We start from the raw sequence: 11,984 nt of genomic DNA, 5'->3' as shown, positions 1-11,984 counted from the left end.
TGTGATTTCTGTAATTTGCCCTTGAATTTATTGGTCTTGGGCCCATTACTCTATTCTTTTAGCCCATGAAATTCTATTTTTCCAATTTCTCTCAATTAACCGGTTAAACCCCTGCCGGGAAAAAAGTCTCAACTCTCAAAACCCTACTTCACCGGAGCGACGTTGAATGTAACTGCCGGTTAACTCGTCGTCGGTGACTCCATAGCTTGTCGGAAACCTACTACGATTGGTAATATGCTCTTACTTTCCCCTTTTTTCGCAGCAATTTTCCATGCAATTGTCTCGGTTTTCGAGGTTTGTATAACGAAATTACTCATACATTTGGTTCATTAGTTTGTATGTAGGTTGGGAGTTTGAAGATAAATTGAAATTTTGAAGGAGACATTGCTAATTGCAGATCACGAACATGGTAAATATTATTCTGCATTATTTTTCAGTAGCTTGTAAGATTTTAATACATGGGATTCTGAGCATTTTTTTATTTGTGGTAGGCTGAATGTAATTTTCTCTGTATTGTACCAATTTAAACTTGTCTCAGATTCTATAATGCCTTTACTAAATCAAATTTAAACTTTTCCCCTCCACCGAACTTAGTCCCCTTGTTAAATTTCTCTGTATTGTGCCAATTTTAAGTTGTCCCAGATTCTAATATGCTTAACTAACCAAAGTTCATCTTTTTATCCACCAAACTAATAGTCTATTTGGCCAAGCTTTTGGAAGGCCAACAATGGTTATATTTAAGAGGAGGGAGGTGTTTGACCAAATTTTTAGGAGAAAATAAGTGCTTCCAGAGAGTAGTAGAAGTTGTTTTTCAGTAGCTAAAAGAAGTAGTAGCTTTTTTCTCCCCAAAAAATACTCCTTTGAAAAGCACTCGTGAGGAAAATATACTTAGAAGCACATCTAAAAAGTTTGGTCCACTACTAATTGCTGCTCAAACTTATTGGCCAAACTGCTTCTCACCAAAAGTACTTTCTTGAAAAGCACATTTGGAAAAACCACTTTTCATAATAAGTTGATTTTAGAAGTTTGGCCAAACAAACTATTAAGTTTTTTTGACATTTTCATAAACTACTTGTATATAAGAAATGCTAGTATCTTAAACTTCATAGCGAATCATATTTGGGTACTTTGTGAAATTCACTTTTTCCACTATACCTTTTCAAACACATACAGTTGCACACCTATAGAATATACCTTTAACTGATAGCAAGTATTAAATCGTGGTTGCTGGGATTTTCAGATTGAAGTTTGTGGGTTAAAAGATGTGTTCTTCAAATATTTAGAATTTGAGCCCCCAATGGTGCAATGTAGTGGTCATTGACGTTGGTTGAGCAACATGAGGTCTCAAGTTCAATTCCCAGCAGAGACAAAAAGTAAAAAACAGTAGGTGATTTTTTCCCATCTGTTCTAGCCTGGGTGGATAGAGTTACCCGATATCTGGTGATGGCGGGAGGTCGTAGGTATCCTGTGGAATTAGTCGAGGTGCGCGTAATCTGGCCCGAACACCATGGGCATAAAAAGGAAATTAAAATTAAAAATATTTAGAAATCGAGATGCATGGTTTGAGAGTTTGATGGTATAGTTCTATGTAATACAGTCAGATATCAGGAAATGGTTCATGAAGCAGCATGACAAAGGCACAGGTAATGGGAGTATGTCCAAGAATAGTGCAGCAGAAATGTTGATGGCTTTCGAATCCTCCAAATCAACAACACTTCTTCGAACACTATATCAAACCAACATCTAAAATGTTCTTTTCCTCATTAACACTCATTTTACCACCTATATTGTTGATGAGAAACAGACCAAATTAGTGACCCATGCTTCAAAAACTTGTCGAAAATGACTAGTTTCAATTCTTCAAATCTATAATTTCACCTCCTGTAATGTCGAAAATTGTTATTTTGTGTTTATGATCTTGTTATTGTTGTTTTCCGAATGAAAGAATCCCTACTTAAAAGGCTAAGAATTTTTTCGAATACAAACGACATTAAAATGGAGTTAATGAATAAATTCATGACTTTTAGAATATCAAAATATGTATACAAAAGAAGAAGAAGAAGAAGAATGAATCTGATAGTGTTTCTCGAATATTTAATGTATTAAATAAAATCACTGTTTCAAAATATAACATGGAAGATTTTTCACATACTAAAAACGTAGAGCAGCTTGTACCAACTCCGGCCAACTCCGCGGTCCTAAACAACAACCAGGTAAGTCTCTTCTCGGAACTCTCTTTCTCTCAGACCCACTTAGTAGGTTGAACCATTATTGGCTGCACTCCATGAATAATGTGTTTGATAAGTTGCCACATTGAGCCATTTTTGTTATATTCAGAAATTTTGAGTTTTTTGTTCATTTGTTAATCTGAATTCGTTCCATGAATTTTCTTGGTAGATGGTTTATGAGCTATAATTCCACTTATTTGGGAGGGGGAAACAGTATTGGCTGCACTCAATGAATAGTGCCCACCATATGTTTGATTAATTGCCACATTGAGACATTTTGTCATATTCAGAATTGTTGTTTACCTTCTATGTTATGTTTGATGTGGAGAGTACAAGTGACAAAGTGTTATGAACTTGAACCTTCAAACAATTAATATCACATAAATAACAGGAAAAGAAATAGCAATTAAACAGAGTTTTGGGATAATTTTCTGATTTCTGAAAAAGGAAATTGCGATTACAACTACACTGAATTGAAAAACATAAAAATGGAAAATTGGATCTCCATTGATAGCGAAGAAGAGTTGGAGGAGAATCAAGAAAGAAGAAGAAAATACAGGAAGAAGTTTTAGTTACTGAATTTCTGCATCTCTCTTGTGCCAATTCTGTTATTTATAACCACTGTTCACATCTTAGCAGTTGAGCTTCATTAATCAAGGATAGATCCTAACCCTTCGTCCTACTTCGGTTATTTCAGTTTTACTACTACTACTTTTATCAACTATTTCACCCAAGATTCATAACACAAAGCTTCTGCCAAAAAAAATCCTAGTTTTTTTCCTTAGTTACATAAGTTTTGGGTCTATTTCTAGAAGCAGATTACTTTTTTAATCTGATTCTGAGCAAACAATGCAGATGAAAAAGATACAAAAACTCCTATTCCTTAATTAGGGCAGCTACTGTATAATTAGAAATTCAAACAACATAGTTGGCATTTTCTTTAATCTTTTAAAAACAAAACATAAAATAATAAATAAAGAAAATAATTAGCAGTTCTCTAAAAGACATAAACAAAAGAGGCTATCCCCAAAATCAGATTTTCAAAACAGTTAATTTTTTGTTTTTTGTTGATCATCATTATGGCTCTGTCAAACACCTCCCGCTGCCTACTCTCTTCTGTTTGCCGGATACGAATCTTCAAACTTCAGTCTTCAGCTGCTGACTTTGTAGCATGAGGTATTTGAGAAAATAACTTTAAGCTCTAAGTTCAGAGATTGACAAGTACCAGGTTTTCTAGTATTTAAGTTACTGATAAAATAACTTGGATATAAAAAAATTTAGACAGATAAGTGTGATTTGTTGTGAGAGAAGTGAATAGTGCTTTCTCAAATTTGAAAGGACTTGGAGATCTTTTAATGGCATTGGTTAAGATTTGTTATGTTGATTTCTTGGCTGCTTGTTGATTTCTTGTTGCTACTGATGGTAGCTGTCTCATTGCTAGCTATTTTATTTGCTTCAGTTGTGGTTCAGTAAATAAAATTGATTCACTGTATGTTTCTGCCAGAAACTTGTTATTCCTTATGTTTTGATTAACTATAGCTATTTCACCGTGATTCACTGTAGCAAATAAAATTGATTCATTATAGTTATTTCAAAATTCAGAACCCCCAAACCTCAAATCCTGGCTTCGTCTCTGGACATCCGCAATAGATACTACACTTGAACACCAAGGAGAGAGCACTCTCTCCAAAGCTATAAGGTACAAAGGGATTAGGGGGAAGGTAACAAATAAGGGATCTTTCAAAGGAGCATATTCACACTAAATTCACTCATATAGAGAGTTCCAAAGACATCAAACTATGACAATAAATGGGATACATCCTAGACTAGATAGTGATGGAGCTCGACATGCACACATTGCTCACGTCCAAAAATCTCGAGAATGTTGTTAAGCATCTGGGTCAAGACTAAGAAAAGTTCAACAAATCAAAGCAATATAGGCAACATAACCAAATAAGCATTTTATCCAAAAACTAAATCAAGCCAAGTATAAGTCAATAAAACAATTGTGCTAGAACTACATGAATCAGGGGGTGTCTAATACCTTCTCCTTTGTCAACAAAATTCCTTACGCAGTCTTTTGTTTTCGCAGACCAATAACGAAAAAGTCAAACCTTCCCTTTGATTAAGGATTCAAATAAAAGGTGACTTGGAATACCTAAACTCAATTTCAAGAACAATTTATGCAGTGTGTAATTGACATTACTAAATAATTTGCGAAGAAGGTTTATGCAGTGTGTAATTGACATTATTAAATAATGATCACATTAAGTTATGTAAGAACTTATATATTATTTTACAAAGGATATAATATGGAATAAGAATATGCGCATCAACAAGAATTCCTTCATTAAAAACAATCTATGCATTATAATCTCCGCATAACTAGCACCAAAACAAACAAGCCCTAAATGCACCACATAAACGCTTGCAAGTGCAACAAATGTCTACTTGAGTGATATTAGTTGTAGTATACCAAACATCCGGCTTTCATACTTGCAACAGGTTCCATTTTCAGGAGTAGGCTTGCTGTTTCCTTCTTCGCATAATGCTTTTGTCTCCATTGCCATTTCTCTCTCAAGCACACCTCTTTTCTCTAGTTGATTCCTTTTCTTTTTTTATAGTTTGCTTGCTGCAAACCCATCAGCATTGAATAATGTACTTTGCAGAATGACTGAAGTTCTTTACTATTTTGACATCGTGATCTAGTTTATTGTTGTGGTGATTTTAGTTGTAACTTTTCGTAGTAGTACACCATCTGTTTCAGAAAATTTCTATAAGGATATATTGTCTGTTTTAGTGATTACTTTACCTTGTTGCATCCTTTTGGCTTCAGATGGCGAGCTATGCGAAAGAGACATTTGAATTTATGAAGCTTGCTTTAGAACAGGTATAACCTCTTATACTTGATCAAAAAACAGGTATAACCTCTTATATTGTCGATTTAGTTCATGTGTGCGTATATTTATTTTGATGCTCCAATCAGATGAACAATTACAAGTTGATCGAAAAAAGGAAACTGATAATCAAGTTTGTTCCAACCTAACAAGAATGATGAAATACCAATTTTCTACAGAGGACTAAAAAGAAAAACTTTATTGGTCACATTGCTATAGACTGAGTTTAACTTCTTTACACAATAACCCCAATGTAATTCAAGCAACCTGGTACTGTAATGTGAATGAAAATGTGAAATTGAATCTTTTTTCCTTCATTTATCTGTTTATTTTAATCGAGGCGTCCTGTTTTACCTTCATTATCTGTCTTTAGAGGTTGATTTCAGAGTCATCTATTGCATTTCCTGATCTTTTAGGATTTTTCTATTTGGTTCCTCTTTAGTTATTAAGCTTCCAATTTTTGTCCCATGGAGTTTAGAGATATTATTTTTAGGCTCATATTGTCTCCCTAGCTTTTCAGCAGAGAGATTTTCCTATATTAGATTAGAGTTTGATTTTACAATAAAAAGATATTAGAGTGTAGTTTTCTCCCTATAACAAGTCATGGATATTTCAATGTTAGAATCTACACCAGTCAATCTGTATTACATTGTTATGGGGATGACTTCTGACGTCTCTTGAATGGAAATCTCCAACTCTTGCTGCTACAAATTAATGAATCTCGGCTTCTCGATCATGATATTTTTTTCTTGTGATAAATATACTTTTTGTTCAGAGAAAGTAATTTGTTTTATATTTTACACTTACTTTGCTTTTTTCCATATGGATTGATATACAAAATTAAAGGAATCACATTCTTTATATACCTCGATTTTGCATGATGTTACATTATTTATGTGTTATTGGTGGTATTGGTTGGAAAAAAGGAAGTTAGGTTGCATATTCAGTAATACACAAATTAAGAGGTCAGATTTATATAATTATCAAGTGAGTTTATGAAGTTCTTTCATAGTTGTAGATGTTTTCAACTACTTTATTCCAGTTTATTTCACTAGCACAAAATCTTTAAGCAAGTCGCCTCCCAAAAAGATGGGTATAAATTGAATGAAAAAGGTTATTGCTTGGTGTTATGAAAAAAAAAGTAGTGGTAAAATGATCTGGTAGGACTTAGGTGTTCAATCTCTTACTTTATACTGCATATATGTGCAATTACATACTGGGACAGTGTGCTCTTTCTTTCTTCTTTTGCCACCATAATATAGAACCTATTCAGAGGTTTCCTTTACCCTTTTGCTCTTTTATTGTTATTCTTCCCACATTCCTAATACTTTTTAATTTTCTCAGGCAAATGATGCATTAGCCAATCTTGAAGTTCCAGTTGGGTAAGATTCTTGCTGAAGTTATTTGGTACTTTAGAAATAAAATTCTTAGAATAATTAGTTTCTCTTAGGGAACTGTATCATCTAAAGAATGTTCTTTCTACATGTCAGTGGCTTGGTCGTATTTCATCTTTGTTAGGGCCATGTCGACAATAGGCATCTGTGCCTCCTTGTTGTCTACTTTGCTGATCATTATGGATGCATATCAGATTTTTCCAGTTGTTTAGTAGAGGAACATTTTTCTAAGTCAAGTCAAACCCTCATTCCAACAAAACCTCCCCTAAACCTTGATGTAGAGTTGAGCAGAATATTAAGTCTTGTTACAATCACATCACATGTGCCCTCGGATTAGCTTTTCAATTATCTATTTGCCTTTTATTGGCTTATTTTCATAAATAACTTAAATTTATTCGCTTAGAGTTAACTTCTTTTCAATGTATAGAACACATGACCATTTTAAAGGTTGACAATTTCTTTAGCCCGAAATAATGTTAATTATTGTATTTGTATTTAGTTACTTCCTCTACTGTTTTCTGCTATCCTCTTTGTGCTTCGAATCCCAAAAAGAATTAAAAATAGAACATTTTTACTATGGTGGAAACAATGTATTCATTTAATTTTAATTGTCCATTAGAGCTTAATCCAGTACCTTTGTTGACTAGAACTATGTTTTCCTTGGAAAGGCTATTCTCTTTTTAGTGCAGGGACATCAAATGAAAAGAACAGCTGTAGAGCACCTATTTTATTATGTTTTCCTTTCCTTTGTAAGTTGTATTAGTTTTTGTTGGCTAGTCATGTGGGAGTGAAAAAATTGATCTACGTAATTCACTAGACTCCATTCTCCCCTTGTATAAGCTAGACAATTGGTGAGAACAGAAAAAGATGACCAAGTATTGAAAAGATGACGTGGAAATTTATAGAATAATAATAATAATACCATAAAAGATAAAATTGAAAAGAATACAACTATATTATAGAAAAGTGATCCAAATTCTAAAATTTTAAAATGGTAAAAACTGTGGAAAGGAAAAATGTGCCAGAAAAGAAAATGAAGTTGCAGGATGAAAAGAAAATTGTGAATGGTATGGGAGGAGGGAGATCGCTAGTCCCACGGTTGAGGTCATGGAAAGAATTGCCGCAGGGATGGGGGTGGATCAGGGGGGTATAGCTTTGTGCAACATGTGCTATTTATGTAACAAACATGAAGAGAATGGAAGCCACTTCTTTCTACACTGCTGGGTATCTAAGCAACTCTGGGATTTCTTTCTCGGCATGTTTAAACTGAATTGGACCATGCCAGTCTCTGTGAAAGATCTACTGCTACATTGGAGCCTCAGAGGAAGAAACAAGGTACTGAAGGGAATCTGGAAAACAGTCCTTGCCTGTGTGTTAGGAAAGAGAGAATTTCTGGGTGTTGAGGGTAAAGCAACTAATGCCCAGGAGCTGAAATACAAGTGCTTTTATATGTTGGTTTTATGGTGCAAATTTCAGGATGTTCATGATATTGACAGAATGATAGATTTCATTAGCATTCTACAGAGACCTACTGAACAAGATGTTCTCCTTCTTTTGTTTTTTAAATGTAGGTAATATCTCACTTTTGTACAGTCCGATCACCTTCTTGGCATTTGGCTTTGTTCCATTTACAAAAAAAAATTCTTTACTGATTAGAAAAGGAGGTGGGCAGCTTATGGAAAGCTGTGGTGGTAGGAGTAAACAAAATAGATGTAGCAATTCCAAGGTGGCTGGAAGAAGATGCATTGTCAGGGTGAGAGTTGCTGGTGTGAGCATAGGGAAGGGTTGGTGGGGGGTGGCTTGCCTAGAGTTTCAAGGAGGAGGAAGAAGAAGAAGAGGAGAAAAAGGAGAAAAGTTTGCTGAGTTAAATAAAGAAGAAGAAGAAATGAGGACCTGTTGGTCTCTATTTGAACTTGATGGGCAAAGGATATAACCCCTCCCCCCTCCCTCCCTCCCTCTTCTCTGGTGTAAGTGGTGTTGGTTTAAGATAGTGAAGATTTTTTGGATAACTAATCCTATGCAATGGTGTACCAAAACACAGGATTGGCTGGAATTAAAAAAATTGTCTGTTGAAGTTTCCTCAATTGTTTTTGTTCAGTTAGCATATTTGATTATGCTTTTCCACGTTTCAGCTGTGTCTTTGTTGAGGATGGGGAAGTCATTGCCTCAGGAAGAAATCGAACAACTGAAACAAGAAATGTATGTGTTCAACTCTTAATTTCCTTAATAAGATCTGTATTAGGTATCTTCCATTATGTTAGATTGCTAGGTGCTAAACTGTTGTTGATATGTATGCTGAGATAATCTGTCTTGCCCACCCATATTCATATGTATTTGATAAACATTTATGCCCAATGTCCACATGCATGCTGTAATGAACGTACCAGAGAAAAAGTTGTGCAGTACGGGAGAGGTTGTATTGCAGTGGTGATATCTCCTATTTCCTGTTGTGTGGTAACTATTGAAAGCATCATTGTTTACTCTCTAAACCACTTGAACTTTTTTCCTTTAGCTCAGACATCCAATTGTCCGTAAGTGTAGGTGTGAAACCATAATGAGTGAAGGTGTTAAAAGGGATGGGGTAGACTTACAATCACTTGAAAGGAAGTTGTCTTGAAAGACATACAATTCCTTGGAATCCATATACATGTAAAATTAGCAAATACTAGGGTATAATGGACGAAAAAGATCTATTCTGTTAATACCAATTACTTTAGGTCCTATGTTTTTAGGAGTCTCTTAGTCATATGAGAGATTTATACACTAGAAGAAAATATAGGAAAAGCTATTACTTTTTCAGTATTTTTATTTTGTATGATATTGGTCTCAGATTAGCTTAAGTGAAGTGACATGGTGTGTGTGGGTTTGTGTAGCTGGCCCCAACTTGAATTTGTGAGAGAAGCGTAGTTGTCGTTATTTGTCAATCATGTAATTGGCACAAGAAGGGTAGAGGAAAGAATGAACTTCTGCACAAAATACTTCTCCAAGAAACGGAAATTGGTTTGTGGCACCAAGGGAAAAGTGGAAAAGACTGCTGTTATCATGCAGGATGAGGGTTCGGGGTGGTGCCGGGGGGTTCAGAGCAGAGATTTACTATTATCACATGAAAAAAGAGGTTTTCTAGAAATGTATGTGCTCCTATATTTATTTACGCTTGAAGGATATTTTTCTTGATGACAATCTTCTTACTATTTCCCACCTTATCATGTTGTAGTTGATATATATAATTTTGGATTTTACTTCATTCATTATACATAGATTGCCTTGTGGTTCTCACTCTCAGTCCTGTTGCGCCGAGATGCCTTTTGAAAAGATCTTTTCCCGCATCGGGATAAAACCCATTACTTGCAGTTGTTAGTTGCATGATTATTTGCTTGATTTGGCTTAATCTATTGACTTCCAATAATTATTTAACGCTCGATATTGAGGTGCACTTATCTCCTAATCATGTAAACCTGACTAAGCATTCCTATAAATCCAGGCTACAAGACATGCAGAGATGGAAGCAATTGATTTTCTAGTTCAACAGTGGCAGAAAAATGGACTTTCACCTCTTGAAGTTTCTGAAAGATTCTCAAAGTGCATTCTGTTTGTCACCTGTGAGCCATGTATAATGTGCGCAGCAGCCTTGTCATATCTTGGTATGTTGAAGCATTTCAGTATCTGCTGGTCTTGCTTTATATATCACTAGCACATTTCTCTAACATAACATGTTTCCTCTGCAAGGAATAAAGGAGGCATATTATGGATGTGCAAATGATAAATTTGGAGGCTGTGGATCTGTACTATCACTGCATACCAGCAGCTCTAATCTTCCAACTAGGTTTGATCCCAAACTGATTTAATATACTGAATGTTATTCCTATAATTCAGCTTTTCAAGAAAAAGCATCGAGTGACAAATGGGTAATTTATGGAAGTTCAAAACATAACAGTGAATTAGCCTCATCAAAAAAGGGTTTCAAATGCACTGGGGGAATAATGGCTTCTGAAGCAGTTTCTCTTCTTCGGAGCTTCTATGAGCAAGGAAATCCAAATGGTATATCTCTATCTCCATAACATCATAGTGCAAGTAAATGCTGTTTGACACTAGATACTATACAGATAGTGGAAGATGACTGACAGACTCTAGTAGTTTCAACCTGGAAATTATCTGCTTTCATCAGTCATCGTGTCACTGAATTTGATGTTTTCGCAAATGAATCAATATATTTAGAAATCCTGATAGAAATTACCCTGGAATGAAGTCAGGGCTCAATTCATGTGTCGTAGTTTTTTATTCAATATTGCTTCATATCTCATTCATTCAGCATAACTATCACATATTACATAGTATTGTCTGGAGAAACAGTGCCCCGACGTGACTGTTAGTGGTCTACTAACAATATATAAATATGAGGTTTTGCACCATTTTCTGAAAGAGGAACGTAACTGGCGGACTGCAATTAATCTCTTTCAGCTTACAAAGTAAAGGTCTCAATCAAGCTTTGACAGGGTAAAATCTTTTTTTAAAATAAAATAAAATTGGGAGGGGGTTTGAAGAGCAGAGAAGATTCTCATTAGTCATTTCACACATCAGTATGTCTAAATATGATGTCAGAACATACTTTGATTTCGTTTTTTTTTTTTTTCATTTTTTAAATCAAGTACAGAAGAGTAATTAGACTCATAATTGGCTCAGAAAATTTGTCTTATATGGGGAATATGCATTCAGAAATCATGCTAAAGACTTTGAGGCTGTTCTCATCAAGTTCAGAACATGATTGCTCATCCATCTCTTACGTGTTGCATGTTTCTTTCTAAAGATACTTTCTTCTCCAACATCTAACTTGTTTTGTCTCGTGGAAAAGTTTGAGTAATTCTTGTTTCTATGATTTCAGCACCAAAGCCTCACAGACCTCTAAAGCAGCAAGTGTAGAAGTACCAAGTGCCCGTATACCTTCAACTTCTGGTACAATTTGTTGGTTTTCATCCAATATTGGTACAGTTTTACATTATTGATTATTTATAAAATTAGTTTGACTTTAAATACTTGATTATCGATTGCTTTAATAGGAAGGGCTTTACGGTTAAGTAAAGGGGGAAGTGTAAACATATTGATATTTGAGACCATTTATGTCATAGCTTAATTTTATAAATTTTTTAAAGTTTAGTCATTCCATACGACAAGGCATGAAGACTGAAGTTGTAAAAAGATTGTAACTAAATTTGGCATATTGATGTGCAAGCAAACTTTTGATTATTTTTTTTTTCTTTGAAGTTTGACTCGTCAAGGTCAACCTTTTGACAATCATATCTGAAGTTTGACTTGTTAAGGTGAAACTTCAAGCATGTGCATTTGAAAGTTTCAGATATATATATGTTCGAATGTGAGAAGATAGGTTTTATGAAGTTTGCTACTCGTTGAGCTTGCAATAATAGAATTTCTACGTGTTTTTAATAATATCACTTGATATGAATTTACTT

General features: G+C 34.7%; 1 protein-coding gene across 5 annotated transcripts; it reads left to right on the top strand.

Moving 5' to 3' along the window:
- The first annotated feature begins 77 nt into the window (after positions 1 to 77).
- LOC102583162 (tRNA-specific adenosine deaminase 2) lies at positions 78 to 11,774 on the top strand. Of its 5 annotated transcripts, none has more exons than XM_015302988.1 (10): positions 78 to 229; positions 345 to 409; positions 2,169 to 2,213; positions 5,065 to 5,118; positions 6,470 to 6,507; positions 8,652 to 8,718; positions 10,001 to 10,160; positions 10,246 to 10,342; positions 10,454 to 10,557; positions 11,399 to 11,774. In XM_015302988.1, exons 2-10 carry the CDS (start codon positions 407 to 409, stop codon positions 11,434 to 11,436), a joined length of 606 nt encoding a protein of 201 aa, XP_015158474.1. In that variant the 5' UTR covers positions 78 to 229; positions 345 to 406; the 3' UTR covers positions 11,437 to 11,774. The 5 variants fall into 5 exon arrangements, with proteins under 5 accessions (XP_015158474.1, XP_015158473.1, XP_015158477.1 ...); XM_015302987.1 differs by having other exon boundaries at positions 10,439 to 10,557; XM_015302991.1 differs by having other exon boundaries at positions 2,164 to 2,213; positions 10,439 to 10,557.
- Positions 11,775 to 11,984: the final 210 nt, after the last annotated feature.

This window comes from Solanum tuberosum, unplaced genomic scaffold (assembly GCF_000226075.1).
Source record: "Solanum tuberosum cultivar DM 1-3 516 R44 unplaced genomic scaffold, SolTub_3.0 scf00403, whole genome shotgun sequence".
Lineage (NCBI taxonomy): Eukaryota > Viridiplantae > Streptophyta > Magnoliopsida > Solanales > Solanaceae > Solanum > Solanum tuberosum.
This window is presented reverse-complemented; position numbering and strand designations above follow the sequence as displayed.

Excerpts from the sequence above, each read along its gene's own strand:
- LOC102583162 (XM_015302987.1), top strand. Across the intron at positions 5,119-6,469 it reads TGAAGCTTGCTTTAGAACAG|GCAAATGATGCATTAGCCAA; the intron begins GTATAACCTCTT and ends TAATTTTCTCAG. Across the intron at positions 6,508-8,651 it reads AATCTTGAAGTTCCAGTTGG|CTGTGTCTTTGTTGAGGATG; the intron begins GTAAGATTCTTG and ends TCCACGTTTCAG.